Raw genomic sequence first — 20,481 nt, 5'->3', positions numbered from 1 at the left:
GCTCCCTGTCCCTTGACTGCCCCCCCCGGAACCCCCTACCCCTTCTCCAACCACCCAGCCCCCTTACCGTGCCACTCAGACTAGCGTGTCTGGCTTCACGCAGCGCCAGACACGCTGCTGCATATATGCTGCCGTGCTCCCCTGCGGAGCCACAGCCCCCTCCCCCACGCAGCACCTGCCTTCCAGATTTGAACACCTCAAAATTCAGGAGTGCTCAAGCTCAGTTTGGGCGGCTGTTACTTCATTTCTCTCAAATCAAATATACCGATCCACTGTAGCTTGCTATAGAAAAAGTAGAATAAAATTGAGCAAGAAATGCTTCCCAGTGGTTATTAGGACTGGAATTGCTATTTTCAACAGCCATTGCCTTTGTTTGTTTGTTTTGTTTAAAAGGAAGACAGTGATATTGCATTGGCAAATTCCCCATAGAAAGAGTGGAACAAAAGAATAATAAAGGCACCTCAACTTTTCCTCATTTATGTAGGACAGTCTTATAATATGCATCCAGATATCCTCCAATCACACAAGCTGAAAATTGTTCCACTTTACTGCAGTTCTGTAACCATATGGGAACCAATCCTGTCTGTGTTCTGTGCACATCTAAAATTCCTGCTGAATGACCTGCCCTGGCAGTGAGTTACCAGTGACCCAGGGCTGCGGCGGAAGGAAGGTGCAGGTGTGGGGGGGAGAGCCCAGGGCTGCGGAGGAAGGAGGGTGCAGGTGGGGGGGGGGAGAGCCCAGGGCTGAGGCAGCAGTGGGGTGCAGGTGGTGGGGGAGAGCCCAGGGCTGGGGCGGCAGGGGGGTGTGGGTTCGGGGGAGGGAAGAGCCCAGGGCTGGGGCGGCAGGGAGGTGTGGGTGGTGGGGGAGAGCCCAGAGCTGGGACGGGGGGCAGCCAAAATTTTTTTTGCTTGGGGCGGCAAAAAACCTAGAGCCGGCCCTGCTGGCCGGGCAGGTGGGTACTGCAGCCTCCTGCGGAGAAGCTGCTGGGGCTCCAAGCAGCCAGGACTGAGCCTCACAGTCAAGCTGCTGGTGGCCTTCTCTAAATCCACAGGCACTAAATACAATTCCTTGTATTTCTCCTTCAGTATTCAGGGTGAAAACACTGCATCCGGTGCTGAGCTTCCTGGCATAAACCCGTATTCGTTATTGCTTACTTGAAGCTCCAGCTCCTCCTGAAGAGTTTTCTCCATAATTATTTCTGGCCATTTCATCGTGTGACTCAGTAACTTGATGGGTCAGTAATTACTGCGTTCTTGCACATCTCCTTTAGGCTTGAAGATCGGGACCAATGAGCCCTTCCTCCACTCATTGGGCATTTCCTATTCACTATAGTTACAGTTTGTCAGTTCCCTGCAGATCAAACTGGAGTTGGCCTGGTTAGTCATTCTAGTTATGAGTACAGGCTATTACTTAGCATCCATAGTTCTACACGATGCTTATCTGCGTGTGCTGATTGCTCCACAGTACCTCTTGTTCAGTTTCTCCCTTCAGCCCTATATTGCCAGTACTATGCTGTCTTTCCCCATCTTTCTTCAACCCCTAGAGTTTCTACAAAACTCATTGCAGTTGTAGGAGTTCACCTTTGGAAGCAGGCAATCACAGTTATTCACTAGATAGTCTGGGGCAGTTCTCACTTAGAAACAGGAGCAGCAGTATTCCTAACTTTAAATCTTTTCCTGACCCTAGGTCTGATTGTGAACCTTGGCAAGTTTTCTGGCTCCTACAGAGAAACTGATTTACCTTGGAATTAACTTCCACACAGACATCACAAACAGGAAAGCTCTTCAAAATGGGAGTTCCAAGCTCCACAGTCCTATTCCCTTCACCAAGGAATAAAATTCCTTGGCTTTCTTGCCTCCTGCCTCTAGGTGGTCCTCTGGCTCCACTTCTGGCTTCAGCTCTTATAGTTGTTTCTTCTGTGAGTTGGAGCCAAGCAGAAACAAAACTAGGTGGTTCCAGGACTCAGATATATTAGATAATCTTTCTGCCTAACCTTTCTCTGGATTGTTCTAAGAACAAACATAAGCCTCTCTGGTTGTGAAGGATATGTGGGATATAAAATGGCTCAGGAGAAATGGTCCAGCTCTGAGTTAAGGTTTCACATAAATGCTATAGAGCTAAGACCTATAAAAAGGGTCTTATTTGTGTTTAGAAGAATTCTTTTAGACAAGCCATGGTTGGTCTGGAATGGCAACTTTTTCATAATGGAATATTAATTATTGTTTCTTAACTGATAACGATGAATCAGACTCTAGGGCTCTCTTCTTGTGAAGGTGTTCTATGAATGCATTGCCTTTTATTGTATCGTCTCTGCTATGCTGTCATTGCCTGCCTGCCTGCCTGCCTGCCCGCCTGTGTATGCCCCTTTTTTGCTCCAAGAGGATTTCTTAGCATGATGTGGGAATCCTCATGAAATAATGCTGACAGATTCAGCAGTCATTCCTGTGAGCATTTATTCGCAGTATTGCTGAATGATGGCGAGCATGATGCGACATTGTACCTCTAGTTCAGATTCTATTGAGTGGCATCTTTCCTTATACAGAAATGACAGGGTTGCTTTGCACATGGGCTCATTTTGTGACTTCTGTATGAAACAAACTTACTACTTTTAAACATTGGGGTGGTCACGAGCCATTTTATATTTGCTTGATATGATTGTATTGTGCTCCATTATATGTTTTGAAATTCACTTTTTGTTCATTTATTTTCAGCACAACAAACCAATCTGTTATGGAAACTTCCTTTGTGAATTATAAAAGAACCCAACAAAGCTCTTTCTGTATCTTCATCCTCATCAGAACTTTGTCCTCCAGTTCTGTGTCTATGAATGTATTTTGGTTTGCACTACTTTGTGAAGAGAGTAACTCACTTCTGCAGACCATGTGCTCTTATTGTATAATTGACACGGCTATCCTTGTGCTTGGACATTTTTTGTGTTTAAATTACCTCCGCATTTATAGAAATCAAATCTGATCTCACCCTTTTATTCTATTTGTGCCTCAGTATACATTTTTAATTAGATACCCTTCAGTTTTACTACTTTAACACTTCAATTTAACACTAATTTGGGAAGCATCCTTTTCACTATTCCTGCTAATAACCACTGTTCTTTGCAAAGTCAGTTCCATTTCTTGTGGTTGTCTTGTTTTAACCTGGTTCTCAGTAAGGTTGCAAAGTTTCTCACAGCGTGAAAAAGTTGCCAATAGCATTATTTTCCAGTCTGTGACTTTTTTCTGTGTCTGCGACTCTCTGGGCATAGTGGTGGCTTTTGTCCCCCACATGTCTGTTCCTGGCTCCCCGCTCCAGGCATTGTAACCTTGACCATCAGGTCACAGTACTGCTCAGGTTTGGCCCACCTGAACCTCTATTGTTTTAAGTGGTCAAATTCACATGACTTAGCCTTACTGTGTAGATCTATAGCAGGGGTAGGCAATCTGTGGCATGCGTGCCAAAGGCGGCACGCGAGCTGATTTTCAGTGGCACTCACACTGCTTGGGTCCTGGCCACCGGTCCAGGGGGCTCTGCATTTTAATTTAATTTTAAATGAAGCTTCTTAAACATTTAAAAAACCTTATTTACTTTACATACAACAATAGTTTATTATAGAAAGAGACCTTCTAAAAACGTTAAAATGTATTACTGGCATGCGAAACCTTAAATTAGAGTAAATAAATGAAGACTCGGCACACCACTTCTGAAAGGCTGCCGACCCCTGGTCTATAGCATGGTCTCACCAGACACCTGATTTCTTTTAAAGAAGATTACTTTCATATTCTTGAAACTTTTGAGTAACTGTCTAGTTTGTAGTCCCCTTCATGCTTCCACTGGAGCATAGTGTAGATTCCCAGCGCTCTAGATTTGCTATGCACAGTAATGTGGCATATTTCACTCTCAGGAAGGAGGGGACAATGTGCCATATTGGTGATTCTTCCCTTCTAACAGATTTTAGGACATTTATGTGGCTTTTGGTTATTTTCATTCCCTCTGAACCTAAAACAGGAAGGGAAGATCAGGTCCTTTAACATTTAAATATTTAAATATACTGACATTTATGCTTACCCAATTCACTATTGAGTCATTCATGATATATAGCAAATGCATGGACAAGTGTATTTTGCGCTATACCCGTCTGCTATTCCAGTCATCTGAATACACGTTTCTTAGAAAAACGTGCATTTTTCAGAATTGACCTGTGCTCCAAACATCAGTTCCAGTCAGTTCTCTTGTTAATGTTCCACAGGGTATTGTTCCACTTGCTGGTGAGAATACTCTGAGTAACTGAGATCAGGGAAGTGACTCAGAACAGAGCTGCTCATGGAATGTCATGTCATGCCATTCTCATACATTTTCAAATGTTTTTGTATTGTTTACCTTGAATTAAAATATTTTCAGTAGGTCTGACTGGAAAACTAGAATTGTTTCTTAAAAAACTGAGGTTTCAGAATTTTGTTTTCATTTCAATGCAGAAGGAAAACCAGATCTTTTGAAATGCTTTGTGCAAAAAAAAAAAAAAAAAAAAAGGGCGAGAGAGACCTCAGAATAGCTAGCTAGTAGCCCAGTGGTAGGTGAGTGCCCCTACAATAGGGCACCTAGATTCAAATCTCTGTTTCCTTCAGTGTCTTTCCTTGTCTGACCAATGAATATTTAATTATTTATACAAAGTTGAGCAGCTCCAACAAAATGAGGAGAGAGAGAGAGACTGACTCTATAGATCAGTGTTTAGAACATTCATCTGGGATATAGAACACCCAGGTTTGAATTCCTGGTAGAGCCCATTGATTAGGGCATTCTCCTGGCATGTTGGAGACCCAGGTTCAAATCACTGTGGAAATCTCATCCTGGACCTGATAAAGCTTCTCTGCAAATGGGTATTTTCTGTCAAAAAACCATTGTCAGTAAACTCCTGACCAGCCCTCATTGTCAGTGACTGGACAAGGTTTAGAAGGGTTGGATTAAGCGCATAAGCAAACAGTTGTCTGACCCAGTCCAACCTGAATTATAGGATAGGAAAAATGATGATACTTCAGGAATACAAACATAAGTGATATTCTGTTGGTTTTAACATCAGTTGACTCTCAGATTCAGTGTTGTCTATGAGTTACCCATTTTGGATGAAAGTGTGCTCCATTGACATGGTTACTGAGCCATAGGACAGCACAGTCAAAGTGACCAACAGGGTAACAAATTCAGGCATATAAACTGTCTTATTTATTATCTATAATATGTGTATATATTGCAAAGCCAAATTGTCTTAGTGTCCTTACAATGGTATTACATGGGCAGAATTAAGGTTTGGGTGACTTTAAAAGTATGCAAGTACACATTTGACTGGTGATGGTGTCCATTAGATACTGAAAGACACTCGTGTTATAGAATCACATGGGGCAATCTTCTATGAAGTCTGTTTGCACGAAGAAATGAATATGGAATACAAAATAATAGGAGTAAAATATTAAAGCTAACATTCTTTTTTTTATATTTGTCTGTGTGTGACACCATTTTCTGTCCCTTTAAGAAATTACTCCTCTTCTGTCCAGTCATAACTTGGTACATGAGGTATATTTGTCAGAGGGATTCTCTCTCATGGCCTGAAATTTCTTCCTGAAATTTAAATGCTTGAATTCCTCTTTGATTGCCATGACTGATTTGCCTTTTGTTTCTGGAAGGAACCTGTAGATGAGAATCCATGAGATCGAAATGAAGCCCATAAAAATGAGGAAGCAGAAGGTACCGAGGCTTTTCTGAAAACCAAAAGAGAGAGGAAAATAAGTTAATTCTCTTCCCTGGTTAGCCTTGACTGTTATAGTTTGGAAGTTTTTAAAGAAGATATCTTAATTTCAAATGGTGATGAAGGACATATATAGCACTCAAAGAATGGAGCAATCTCACACTCTTCACCTCAGTGATAAGGGCTGAGTTCTGTGTTAAGGCATGTCTACCCATGGCTAGGAAGCAAGGATGTTACGGTTGTTCCAAAACCCAGGCTTCCTGATATGCCGGTGTGCTGTGATGCCATTGCTTTGGCACAGAAATAGTCTCAAAACATTTTTTTAATCAGGCATCCTCAAGAAGAGCTCAATTTAGATTCACTTACCACTACGTATGGGAAAATCATCCCGATCATATAGAGTCCTACCCAGTGTAGAGACATGGAGATCGCTAATGCGGATGATCTGGATGACTGGGTGAAGAGTTCAATCATGACTGGGAATGAAGCTCCAGCTGGAAAGGAAAAGATTTCTCAGAATAATAATTAAATCATAAAAATAAATGCTTGTTCATTTCTAAGCTAATTTAAATCCAGTGAAGTTTTAGTGTAAAGTTTACAGATATTAGACTAGATTCCAATTTAACACCAGTTTTAGACTAGTATAACTCCATTGATATAAGTGGCATTACCACTAGTTTACACGGGTCTGGGGGGGAAAGAATCAGAGGCATTGAATTCTAATAGTCCATGCACAGTCAGTAGTATTTTTAGTAGTAAATTCTTTTTTCTGTCTTTCCAAGTGGAGGAACTCAGATTTTTTTCATTGGTAAACTTCCTTTTTTGATCCGTGTGACTTAAAAGAACTTCTCTTGTTTAATTTTTATTGCAGTAAATAGTCCAGCCCCTGACACTAAAGAAGTTATGACAGTGTAACTTATAAAGGTGTGATCCAATCAAGGTCATGCTACTAACATTCACATGTAGCCTTTATATTTCATATTTGATCTACAGTCAGATTCTTAAGAGTAAATAGTTAGTAGAATTAGCTTCCAAAGAATACCTCCATTGTAAGGGTGTTTCCCAGGCAACACAGAGGAGCTAGAATGGCTCTATAATGTGTCAGCCCCCAGTGTTAGGGGGCATATTGCGAAAGGAAGGGACGTGGCTAGAACATGCTGCCAGAATGGCTATTAGGCCATTCCCAAGAGTGATGGGATAAATAGTAATACTTAGTATTAATCTGAATACCAAACACTGGCTATAATTGTGCAAAATATTATAAATATTTTAAATTTATATTATGATGAATTTAATTTTGTTCAGCTATCAGTATATAGTCCCTTCATGTTAGTATATTAAATGATTCATTCTTTTCCAATCTCTCTCTCTCTCTTTCTCTCCCCCCCTACCCCCCCCCGCCCATCTATGTACTAACCTGGTCCAGTTGCAAAGATGATAATGAACAGGAAAATCAGAGCAAGACTGCAGTAGGGCATCCAGAAGAACTGATGCTAAAGGGGAAGACAAAGGGACAGTAGACTGTGTTTGTTAATACCTTAATAGACTTCCATGCTGATTTCTTGCCAGCATGGTTTGGAAAACCTTAAGGAGTCTCAGCCTGAAGATAATTTTCTCTCCTTTTTTGGAAGTGACTATTCTGAAAGTCACAAATAGAACATTTAAGAACTAACTGAATGAGTGCTATAGATATTATTTGTTCTTGCAGACAAGAATCCCAACTAGGAAAGTTATTGGTAAAGAACACAGAGAAAGGGAACATTTCTTTACCTGTAGGGAGAGAGTTGTTGTGAGGAGCATGAGTATCAAAGCCATCAGTCCATATCCCCACAACAGCAGCATCCTTCTGCCAAACTTATCAATGATGAAGCTCTGAAGGGCACAAAATGCAAAAGTGGTAGTCAGCCACTAAAACTACCTTTCCTATTTGTCTTTTGTATTGGTATTTCTTCACCAGGATTAATCTGTCTTGCGTGTAATAGGTCCATAAACTTGTAATCAGGTTCCAGACTTCACTGGTCTTTTCTATATCCTACTATTATATTTTGGTGAGGGATGCTGGCATATGCCCTTCTGTCTTTTTCCTCTTCCCATGTAGCCCCTGCCAATATGAAAACTAGAGCCGTTCAGGGAAAAAAAATTCCCTACCAAAAGTTTCAAGGAAAATGTGTTACTTAATCACCGTGACTCAATAAGCTATTTGACCTCATCAGGCAAATCTCCATTCTGAACGCAGTGTCTTGCTTTGCTGCCTCAAAACTGCCTTAATGGCTAGAGGCTGCCTTAATGGGTGAATCTAGACAAATTTAGATTCGAAATAAGGCACAAAGTGTTAACAGTGAGGGTAACTAACTATTGGAACAACTTACCAAATGTTGTGGCAGATTCCCCATCACTTGAAATGTTTAAATCAAGATTGGATCTCTTTCTTAAAATATATTCTGTGGTTGAAACAAGAACTAATTCAGGCAAGTCCTATGGCCTATGTTATGCAGGAGGTCAGACTAGGATTACAGTGGTCCCTTCTGGTCTTGTAATCTATGAAAAACAGTACTAGTAGTCCCATTGTGCCAGCAGCTCTTTCTTGTACAGGACCTGTCTCTTCTCTAGTTTTCACGGATTCCAACTCTTTTTCAAGCAAGTTCCTAATGGAACTGGCAATTGGGATCCCTCCCAAGTGAAAGGAGACATGGAACAGAAATGATGTCCTTTTCAGGAGCCCATTCTACTCTTCCTGTTGTGTAGATGCCTCCCTAGAACTCCTAGAAAGGTGAATTCCATTGAACGAGCTCTCTTTGAGTAGACACTAGGCGGGAACATGGGATGAGCTAAGTATACAAGTGAAGAGTTTGTCAGAGATAGAATCTGGGGCACGTATCCTGAGGTTAACAGGATCGAGAGGTCTGGTCCTCACCTCTGCCTCAATTCTGCTTCAAGAACTTAAACTCAGCCTTCTAAATGGTCCATAGTAAAGAGTTGAAGTTCTTCTACCAGGTCTTCTTTTCACTTGCCAAGCTTCACCCCTATTTTGTAGATGTTCCAGTAAATTGTGTTACTACCAGCCGGGGATGCAATGTCTTTCATGGATCCCAATGCCAGAGCTTTTTAAAAATTATAATTTCCCTCCATTGCACTGCCACTAGCGGATGTCCTCCAGTAAGAGCAATAGTGGAAGCACTAGTGTAGACAAGGCACTAGTGTCTCCTGGTGTTTATTCCGTCCTGTCATCTGAACTTGCTTTGACTCAGGTTAGATCACATGGAGATAGAAATGCTGGTGCCTTGTCTATACTCGACTATCTGATGCAGTCAAAGAACAGGAGAGAAGCCCACTACTTCATATTGGAAAATCCTTTTGCAGAAATAGAACCTCCCTTTTGATTGATTCAGAGAACTATCCACCACCCAGGTTATGGACATTTTACATATGCCAACTCCCACTGCAATGTGACTTACACATATTATAGCGGCGCAGAACTCACAGGTCCCAGCTCCCAGAGATATGTAGGGGATACGATCTTGAGTAAATCCGGCTGTACGGAACACGTCAAAGGCATAGAAATAGATCTGGAAAATGTAACAAAAGAAACCCTTTAAAAAATAAATTACTGAAGCACACCTGTGCAAGACTGTTTGAGTAATGGGCCAGGTAGCAGAGAGAGTGCTTCTCACCCACTAACCTGGTTTGTACTTAATAGTTTAGTTAATATTGAGCTCTTACTCTAACATTTATGTGAAAGGGGGGAGGGATAGCTCAGTGGTTTGAGCATTGGCCTGCTAAACCCAGGGTTAGGAGTTCAATCCTTGAGAGGGCAATTTGGGGATTTAGCTGGGGATTGGCCCTGCTTTGAGCAGGGGGTTGGACTAGATGACCTCCTGAGGTCCCTTCCAACCCTGATATTCTATGTTTACATGGAAACAGATTTTAATAGTTTCAGTGGAAGATTAGTTACCTAAAGAGCTTTCCAACTTTGTGGACATACTGAAAGTCCATTACTTTGCCAAATCACAAAATCAGGAACTGGGGAATTACAAGCTGCTTGAGTATTTTTGGCTCAAGCTAGTAATAGAAAAATATTATGATCCTAATGCATGTTTAACCTCCATTCTGAGCTGTGTAAACTTTGCCTGTCAATGTAAGGCGTAGCCCCCGTGCCCCCAGTGTAAATGGAAAATTGAGAATCAGGAGAAAGTAATTGAAGAGTCAAAACCCCTTCCCCACTTTCACACACAGCTCTCCTTGAAATTCAGGGGAGTTGCGGGTGAATGAGGTGAGTAAGACTGAGTCACAGACATTCAACTGCAGACTTGCAAAATGTGACAGATTCCCATAGTGCAAGTGCACAAAGCCTACTATCCTTAGAAAGACTGTAGAACAGATTCTCAGTTGGTATAAATTGATGTAACTTCATTGAAGTCAATGGAGTTGAACTGATTCACACCAGCCGAAGATCTGGTCCATTTTTTCTGGCTACAGAAGGAAGAAAAATTGTATAATTAACAACGATAATAATAAAAATGAGGCCGCTGTCATTTACGGTTAGGTGGGTTTCATGAAAGCTGCAGTGGTCTTAGGGATTTCGAGGGAAAAAAAATTAATGCAACAAACCAATGGAACGTTATTATGCTGAAACACAGAACTCATGGTGCCCAATGGTCTTGAAGACTTACACAGGAACATAAATATCGCCATGTTGGGTCTAACTAGCTTGGTATTCTTTTACTGATACCCTGTTTCCCTGAAAATAAGACAGTGTCTTATATTAATTTTTGCTCCCAAAGATGCGCTAGGTCTTATTTTCAGGGGATGTCTTATTTTTCAGAAATGAAAAATGCCTTATTATCGGTGGATGCCTTATTATCGGGGAGGTCTTATTATCGGGGGGATGCCTTATATTACAACGAGAGGCAAAACTGTAAGTAGGCCTTATTTTCGGAGGATGTCTTATTTTCGGGGAAACAGGGTAGTGGCTGATAGTAGATTCTTCAGAGAAAAGGTGCAAGAGTTCATTTGGGTATATCTCACAAAATCAATTCCATGCCACTGCAGGGCCTTAGGTGCAGTTTGGTCCCTCCTATTCTCTGCCTGTAGCGCACAATAGTTTAGTCTCTGGAAGACGATTGTAATACTTAAATTTAATCCAGGTTATTGGGTCAATGTAGAGGTAGCTGGGTCGGGGGAGGGGGTTAGTGACCTGTGGTGTGCAGGAGATCAGACTACATGATCTGCTGGTTCTTTCTGGCCTTAAGCTCAGTCTAGGAATCCCTGCAATGGACAATTATGGTATAAACTGCCCATAGCAAAAGGTTTTCCCTAATCCCCAGCACTTAGTTGCTGACTTGTGTCCTGAAGCATGAGGGTATATATAACTCTGTAAATTACAAATGTATATACTGAACTGAGGATGTTTTCATTGTCCATATAAATGTCAAGTCATTTTTTAGTCCTACTAAACTCTTGGACTAAGTGATATTATGTGGCAATGAACTGAGTGCATTAATTATGCATTGTTTTTTAAAATACAGTGTAATCCCTTTATCAGTTTTAGATTTGTTGCCTTTCAAATTCATTTTTTGCTCCTCCTACTATTAAGTGTACATATTGTAATGGACTTCCCTTCCCATTAGCTGGATTGTTGGTGGGTGTGGTTTGAAAGAAGCTAGGGGACTGGAAAATGTAACAAATGCTTTGTTGGACTGTGCACTTGTCTGCACCTTTAGGGGAAGCGGCTGCTGTTGTGTCAGAGCTTTGGCTGCATTGAAGTTTGTTGAATCTTTAGACTATGTGGGCTCGCCTCATATCTTTGAATACACCTGGTATTACAATATGTTGCTTCCTTAGTGATGACTTATAATAATGTTTAAAGAGGGGAGAATACAGTACTTAACTGCATTGATACCACTAAGCTGTATGGTAACACCAATGATGATCAATAAACACAACTGACATCGCAAGGATTGGTCTTTTAGGAGTTCCAGGACATTCATGGGTTTCATTTTTTTCGTTGTAGCCTGCTCCTTCACCATATCATCAATTGCTTCTTGATGATTCCCTTCACCCCAAAGCTGCTTCAAAGCTGTAAAGGAAAAAATTCTCAAAATTATTAGGCAACAAACAGATAAACCCATTAAATTTGTTCACTGATGTTTTCACCAGACTTCCAGTCCTTTACTAACTGATCAGTGGATTCATCGGGTCCTCCATGCATGGTCATTGATCAATTAGTTAGAATCCTCTCTCCTTCTAGGTGCTGAGAGAATCCAGATCTTTTGAATTTGGGTTGGAAGCAGAGAAAAGGGGAGGAGGGAACACTAGATCTGTGACATGAACTCACCTGTAGTATGGATTAGGCTATGTAATGTATAGGTGGGTGGGGGTCAGACAACCATTGATCTCTTCAGCATCATCTACTTCCTGCACCTGTAGTGGCTGCTACCAGAAACAGTAAGTATTATTAATATCCTCATTTGACCAAAATAATATGTGGAACTATCAAAAGCAACAGAGGGTCCTGTGGCACCTTTAAGACTAACAGAAGTATTGGGAGCATAAGCTTTTGTGGGTAAGAACGTCACTTCTTGCATCTGAAGAAGTGAGGTTCTTACCCACGAAAGCTTATGCTCCCAATACTTCTGTTAGTCTTAAAGGTTCCACAGGACCCTCTGTTGCTTTTTACAGATTCAGACTAACATGGCTCCCCTCTGATACTTGATGTGGAACTATGTAAATCTAAAGCAGTCTAAGTTTATAACAATTTAGAATCAACTCCATTAGACTCTCACCCACTTTCCAATGTATAAATTACACTCCTTATACATCACCTCTGAATTTGGGCCACTGAATCTCAGAAAATCTAAGTTGGTATAACTTATACACAAGGGGTGTGAAGAGATGAAAGAAAAATGCTTAATAGGAGGGTCAATCTAATTAGTTTTAAATTAACTTTAAGGGTACTCTCTACTTATTCACACCTTCTTTCATCTCCTTGATGTGTATTATACACCATCTTAGACTCTCTCAGTCAGAGAAATGGGGCCAAACTGAGAAATGGTATGTAAGGATATGTAATTTATGTCAGTAAGTAGATTGAGTTTCAAAGAGTCTAATTTTCGCTAAGGGAGTGTGAGCAGAAATCCGAAATGATGTGTACATTAGGCCTCCTTAGACTAATTTAGTCTTCTTTAGACCTACTTACACACATTGTATTGATGTCTAAGGGGTTTAAATTGGTCTCATTTACACATGGAGGGAGCTGGAAGATCAGTGATTTACATAGACTCATCTCTGAATTTGGCTTGCAGTCAAAGTTTTTCTTGGCATTTTTTTAAACCTATCATTAAGATCTTAATTCTATACCATTACTTCTAGTGAAAATAGAACCATCAAAAATTTACCCCAGATCTCCTATTTTATTAGTATAAGGGAAAATGTGGTAATTTTTGTGGTAATGTCTTTTGTAAATGTGTTTTTTGTTTTAATTGCAACCCCGCAATAAACAGGTAAAAAGCTCTCAGTTCTTGGTATTCAAATACCTGTAGATGATTACCATGTTCCCCAGTCTCTGCTTAGGTATTTCTTAGCTAAACTATATATTTTATCACTTTTAATCTTTCCTCAAACCCTCCCGTCCCCAGTCTGTCATTTTTGTTGCTCTTTTCTGTACTCCTTTCAATTTGTCAATATTTCCAAGTGTTGAGATATTCAGTTTTGCAAATCATATTCATCGAGTAGTAACACCAGGACCAAATGGAGTAGAGGGTGATTCCTTTCTGTTTCATAATTTAAAGACACAGATTCCCTCCCCTCCCTCCCCCAGCCAGAGCACATAGCAACCACAATATCTTGCTTACTGCACCACTATCATCCATATTTCTCTTGGCATTTCTTTTTCCTAGTTTTCTTCTTCATTCACTGTTGAATTAGTATTTTCCACCGCGGGCTATAGTAACATATAATTTTCCCATGTTGAATCTATTTTTATTTCGCACCAATATTTCTAAACTTGTAGGCCTTCTTTACTATTTCTCTGTGCTCACTGGTGTTCAGAACACTAACAGGGTGTTCTCTCCAAATCTCTTCAACTTGCTGTCTCTCAACCTCCAGATAATGAAGGAAGATATTAAATAGCTAATCTGTTCATCCATCCACAACTGATCCATTGTTCCATCATTCTAATGCATATTTATCAAAGTATGCAGTGAATAAGTCAATTACTCAATCCATCAGTCAGTTCTTATGTCATTGTTTGATGGATTTCTCCACCATGCTTTCTATTAAACCCATCCATTGCCTTGTCACTCTTTAAATGAATCAGTACATATAGGACCATCCGTTCAGCCATCCATACTTCAGCTTATGTGAAGCTACACATGAACTTTGTTCCCTATCAGGTGTTGATACTATCAGTAGCTGTCCTGTTTTAAGAGAAATGTGGAACTCTGACCTCTTTTTGCACCCTACTTTCCAGCAGCTCCTCATTTAACAATATCTTTTCTGCTCCCTTTCACAATCTCCACACTGTTGGTGTGAGAGCCCTTTCCCTTCCATTTCCTGCTGTCTGAAATGATCTTCTCTTACTTCTCTGTCTCATTCATTTGCTTTTTTTCCTCGAATGTCATTTTAAAAATTTTTGCTTGCCTATACCTGTTCATTTCTCTCTTCCTCTGTTGTTGGCTTTATTATCGAATTCTTTAACTTATCTAGTGTCTATTAGGATAGTATTTTGGAATACCATTAGTATGAAAGACTATACAAAATAAAGGTGTCTGATTTCAGCTGGCTTAAAAAAAGTGTTTAATTTTAAATAAATTCATTCATATCTCAGTTGATTATAGTTACTACCTATTAGTTGTGCTGTGCAATGTTATTGTTGGCTAGTAGTTTAGACAGATAAATATTTACCTTCTTAACAAGAAAAAGTTACCACTCAGAAAACACACAGGGATCAGATCTGTTCAGTAGTAAGATCCCATTCTTACCCTGTCACTTTTCTGACTATAACCACAACTCAGTATAGCATTCATGTTAATTTTTGCACTAGTTATATCTCAGAGTAAAGAAATTATGGCCACTAATTTTAATAACAATGTTAACCCCCACTAATACTTGTATCTGAACTGTCCTGATGACAGCATTAAGAAAGTACAGTGTACAAGTGGTATTTTGTTTCTTCAAAATGGTGTGGAATCCTTTCCTCTTCCAAGATTCCAGCTTGAGTAACTGGACAAAGCTAGAAAAAAAAAGTTGAGAGTTAAGGTGGTCCATGTTACCTTCCTGGCAGCCTTCCATATCTCCCTTTTGCACCAGGAGGTAGGGTGGAGACTCAGGGAAGAATGGGAGAGTGACCAGCTGCACTGATGCTGCGATTCCACTGATAGCCATCAGTAAAGGCCACAAGGATTCAGTTCCTAAAAGTTCACTAGAGAGAATAGGTTAAAACAAGACCCAAAAGAACCCCAAACAGTTCTGGGAAACTTACCAAATATTTTGAGTGAAAAATGGGGAGACTGAATTAAACTATATGGGATAACAATGGATAACTAAAGAATGAATAGACATTTAGATGTGAAGATAAATACGTTTATTTTACCTTAGTCCTGCAATTTGTCCTAAGCATTTCCCCATGTTTGCAAAAAGAGAGAGAGTGGCACTTGTAAATCCACGCAGCTTCTTAGGGGAAATTTCTCCCAAATACTGGCCATGTAAACAGCAGCCCAAACCTTGAATAGGGGAAAAGAGGAAGGACAAGTTTGTTTAAAAGAAGGAAAATGTAACTGAAGTCCCACTGAAATTAGTTTTGCCATTAACTTTAATGGAAGTAGGATCAGTTCTGTGGCTCCATATCACAAACTAATGTTAAAAGGAGGATCTTCTGTCTGGGTGGAAATTAGGAAAGACCAAAACCCTTTTTAAAATAAAAAAAGAGGATGAATTCTGGCTTACTCTTTAAAAAGTAAGAAATCTAACTGAAGTTGTTCCTATATTCTGTGTAGTCAGACTGAGATGTAATTTTGATAAACATACATAGGGATAAAAGATATAAGAGGCAAACGGTTTCAGTCTGGGCAGGATACTAGCAGTACAAAGTGAATATTTTATTTATTTATTTATTTTATTATTTGCAAGCCTGCAATATTTCTGCTGTCAGCTTTATTGCCTATTTTTTTTAAAGTTCCCTCTTCCAAAGTGTTTTCCCTTAGCCTGGAATATTATTATGTGGAAAACAGTCTCAAGCAACCAAATGCATTCTCTTATTTCTCTCTCTTAACCCTTTTATCCCATATCCTTTGGGTTATCATCTCTTTTCTTTCACCCTATAACAACTTATTGACCCCTTTCATTTTGACACTTAGGAATATTGATCCTGCCTCTGGTTTACAGCCTTGCAAAAGCAGGGGGATCCCAACTGATTATTATACAAGTAGAAATCAAACACAACCTACCTGAATTAAAACCACAAAGGAAACGTCCAATCAAAATCATCTCAAAGGACTTTGCCATCTTACTGAACCCCCAGAAAAATGCAGCTGCTATCAGAAGCAGATTATTGAACGTTAGACATTTCTTTCTGTAACAGCACATAAGAGACTTTCATAAAACTGGGCAACACCATCTCTCTTGCTTTCCCCAAATACCCTCTTTTTATCCTCTGAATATACAGATAGTGGTGACTTTATCATTGAATCGAGAATTTGCAAGTGGGACCTAGCAGTTGCTTATGCAGTACTGTTGAGTCATTACTTAAATTGATATTGAAATTGGTGTAATCTAAGCGTAAAGTGGACTATTCCACTGTATATGGGAGCACTTCAGTCAGGTAAAGCAGAGGCGGTAATGAACATTTTTGAAATAATATTTCTTCAAAGATACCCATCCCAACAGATCTCCCACTCATGGATCTGTGCTGTTTGGTGGGAATTCTTTAAGTTCAAAGTTCTGAGATTTGGGTTTCTCTAAGGGTATCTGGCACTATCTCTGCGGAGGAACCCCACAGTGCTCACCTAGACAGTTCCTTTCTGAACACAGTTTGTGAAGGAGCTTCTCTGGAGATTGCTTCCCTGCTGTTCAGCCGCACTACAGCCTAGCTCTTTTTGGACACATCCCCTACAGTTAAAGTGTCTGTATCCTTTACCAGTGTTTGAATGCCAGCCTTCTTTATTTAAAAAGAAAAAAATATCGAGGCACTTACTCATACCTGAATTAGGTCGCCAACAATCCTGGCAACACCCATGATCTCCACACCTCCTCAAACATTTTTTGTTTCCTCTTCATTTTTATTGGTGCTATCTGTGCTGATTAATGACCCTCATTGATGCTAGCAGCTATGCTGTGTCAGTGAACTTTGACCTATTCTTTTCTTTTGGCCTTTTACTCTTTTGTGCCTTCCTCCTCCACCCTTCCTTTTATGCCTGCTAAGGGGAGAAGAATCCCAGCAACTTCAGGAAGCATTCTTAATGCAGTCAGATCTCATTCCCCAAGGACGTGCACATTTAGCCAGTTTTTGAAGGAAGAAGGCTAGGGATGATTTACACCTGGTTGCCTTGGGTGTATGAGTCCTCAGTATTATCTAGTAGGGACTATAACATCTGATTGACAGAAATTCTCAGGGGTGAAAGTAGGCCGGTATGGTGTACCAGTAAGAAGCCGGTACCAGTCGATATGCAGCCAACATTAAAGTGCTGCCGCAGGGCTGCCGACGTGCGGGGGAAAGGGCAATGCCCCAAGGGTGGTGATTTAAAATGGCCTGGGGATCCCGGCCCCAGCTGCTGCTACCGCGGCAGCGGCTGGAGCCCCGGGCAGCGCAAGCCAGGCAGTGCGGATGGGCTGGCTGTGGGAGGCTGACCCCCAACCCCACCCCTTCTGCCCGAGGCCCAGCTCCTTCTGGGGGCCTGGAGCTGGGCCCCCCTTACCAGTAAGAGTTTAATATTACTTTCACCCCTGGAAATTCTGTACAATTGACTACTCCTCTCAAGGATGCACTAAAATTGAACAGCATAATGATGACATACATCAGAAAATCCATCTCCTGGGGAAAAAAGGCATTGGTCTATACCAGTGGTTCTCAAAGCCGGTCCGCCGCTTGTTCAGGGAAAGTCCCTGGCGGGCCGGCCCAGTTTGTTTACCTGCCGCATCCGCAGGCTCGGCCGATCGCGGCTCCCACTGGCCGCGGTTCACTGCTACAGGCCAATGGGGGCTGCAGGAAGGGCGGCCAGCACATCCCTCAGCCTGCGCCGCTTCCTGCAGCCCCCATTGGCCTGGAGCGGCGAACCACAGCCAGTGGGAGCCGCGATCGGCTGAACCTGTGGATGTGGCAGGTAAACAAACTGGCCAGGCCCACCAGGGGCTTTCTCTGATCAAGTGGCAGACCGGCTTTGAGAACCACTGGTCTATACCACTGGATGAAAGGAGAGATTTTTATATCCGATACTCCCTGATGCTCATTCATCCTAGTTATTCTGAATTTGAGAGCTCGGGGTTTTTTTTTACTTTTAAAATGTCATGGTAATATTCTATATTCCTTCCAAAGACAGTGCTGAAGTTCCACCTTAGTCATCCATGGTTCTACTCTTTCTAAGAGACCATGTGTGTATGATTGTGGCTGAGTCTCTTGTTGCTATAATCTAACCAAGCTGCATCTCAAGGTCATGTTGAGGCTTATTTGATGAGAAACTTGCTGTGATAGCAAGCCTGCAATCAGTTCCATCCAGGAGATATTCAGAGTGTTTGTGTGTGTTTCATTAAGCAGAATTGCTTAGATTCTACCTCTAGACAAGGGTGAAGATTAGGTCTATTGGTGTTATACAACCTCTTTGTGAGTAAGTTAGGGGCCTCCAAACTCTCTTGCCGTCTAGGAATTTTAATTTTTCAGGATGTCTCTTTTTCCTTTTACTGCTTTAGTTTTTATATATATTTCTGAGTCCCCATATGTTATCCCTGGGCATATACTTAAAAAACCCTAGAAAACTCGAAGGCATTTTATCCTTTTATAAATGTGTTCCTTTTTAAAGTAATTTACACCTTGAATAAATTTCAAGCTACTGTACCTTTTGTAATTGTTCTTTTTCCACTGTGGAAAGGATGAAAAATCGAGTAGTGCCTGGTACCTATGTTTCATTGCAGGGCTGGCTCTCTACAGTTTTGAGACTGGCTTGTTCCCATCTTGGCTTTATGCAGGGCCATAGGCCCAAGAATGGGTGATTGCCAACTACAGCTCAAAAGCTGGTCTCTCTCACCAGCAGAAGTTGGTCCAATAAAAGATATTACCTCACCCACCTTGTCTCTCTAGCTACAGGTAAGTAATTTTCCCTTGGACGTTTCATAAATAGGTATTTTATTTTCTAAATCCTTCTTAATTTAGGGCTTTTCCACCTAGAAACGTAACAGCTCCTCCTGAACCAAACCCATTATTGGATATTATGTTTTCTGGTCATGTGAATATAGTGCTCATGAAAGAGATTATATTTGATGGCAGTGAAATATGGAATATCCTGTTTATCTACTGTACAGATACACCAGGCAGTGGCAGTACAAGTTTCTCTGCCCTATTCCACTAATGTACTTTCACCATGTTTTGAAGGGACTACATCTTAGGGTGCAAAGAGTAGCTCTATCTCCATTTTAATTCATTCCTTAGTTTCTACTGAGACTTCCAAGAAAGGTGCTGATTTGTGCCAGTTAAGATTAACACATAAAGGTAAGTATATTAAAGTCAATTAAACTGTGCTGAGGAACCCAATGTATTTGTTTTGAATTTAAAAGTAATGGACAGTAATTTCCCTGTCAATGTATGTAGTATTTCCCCAATTGTCCTTATATCCTATAATCCTTTTGATCAGGCAGGATTAGTCAGAACTCCCTTTGGAGAAGGTCAGTACCCTTCATTAATTCACTGGCAGGATGAAAAGTTGAGTAACATGAAGTATTCCTTTCCAGAAGTTGATACACTTACTATTGAAGCATTGACAGCAATCAAAATCTTGTTTCCTCCATTGGATTGCAGAGCACTAGGCTACCAGACCACTTTTACAGTCAATTTTAATCTACATTTTTCTGCGAAGGTATTAATCAGTATTATGGACTGAACTCTCGGATAAAAGAGGGAAATAGGGAACTGTCACTGAAATATGTACATTAATTGGAGGGATGGTGTGAAATAATGCAACACTTTTGGCTAGAAAAATATGAACTATTCTTCCTTTCTGTGGGCACAATTGTCTCAAAGCCAACCATAATTTTTCTACCTTGTTATAGAGGACAATTTTTAAAAGCGCTTTTTACTTGATACAGACTTTCCGTATTTTGCAGACAGGTATCTTGAGCTGATGGCTCCCAAGAATCCCCCGATGCTAAAGGTAGAGACAATGAAAGACCACAGTAATGTGAGGGTCTGCTCATCGATGTCAGAGTGGTATCGCTCTTGCCAGGTGTCATTGATGAAGTTCTTGATGTACTAGAAAGAAAAATTGGGGTGAGGGGAGGAGTTTCATTACCAAATACCCTGATTATAAGTGTGATAATAGGATAATATCCTGCATAAACCTTACTGAATTAAATTACCTCTACCCCGATATAATGCTGTCCTCGGGAGCCAAAAAATCTTACCACGTTATAGGTGAAACCACGTTATATTGAACTTGCTTTGATCCGCCAGAGTGTGCAGCCCTGCCCCTCCGGAGCACTGCTTTACCGCGTTATATCCAAATTTGTGTTATATCAGGTCGCGTTATATCGGTGTAGAGGTGTACAACTTTATT

General features: G+C 40.8%; 1 protein-coding gene across 5 annotated transcripts; it reads right to left on the bottom strand.

The window, feature by feature from the left end:
- Positions 1-5,185: 5,185 nt before the first annotated feature.
- LOC117888120 (solute carrier family 2, facilitated glucose transporter member 11-like) lies at positions 5,186-20,183 on the bottom strand. 5 transcript variants are annotated; one of them, XM_034791227.1, is made up of 10 exons: positions 20,017-20,183; positions 16,171-16,257; positions 15,318-15,447; positions 14,998-15,146; positions 11,617-11,804; positions 9,184-9,294; positions 7,499-7,600; positions 7,146-7,221; positions 6,095-6,222; positions 5,186-5,741 (listed from the first exon to the last, which is right to left on the bottom strand). In XM_034791227.1, exons 1-10 carry the CDS (start codon positions 20,156-20,158, stop codon positions 5,538-5,540), a joined length of 1,317 nt encoding a protein of 438 aa, XP_034647118.1. In that variant the 5' UTR covers positions 20,159-20,183; the 3' UTR covers positions 5,186-5,537. The 5 variants fall into 5 exon arrangements, with proteins under 5 accessions (XP_034647118.1, XP_034647122.1, XP_034647121.1 ...); XM_034791231.1 differs by having other exon boundaries at positions 20,006-20,172; XM_034791230.1 differs by having other exon boundaries at positions 16,171-16,295; positions 20,017-20,172.
- Between the last annotated feature and the right edge of the window lie 298 nt (positions 20,184-20,481).

Source organism: Trachemys scripta, chromosome 15, assembly GCF_013100865.1.
Source record: "Trachemys scripta elegans isolate TJP31775 chromosome 15, CAS_Tse_1.0, whole genome shotgun sequence".
Classification (NCBI taxonomy): domain Eukaryota; kingdom Metazoa; phylum Chordata; order Testudines; family Emydidae; genus Trachemys; species Trachemys scripta.
The sequence above is the reverse complement of the archived record's forward strand: the minus strand, read 5'-3'. Positions and strand labels throughout refer to the sequence as shown.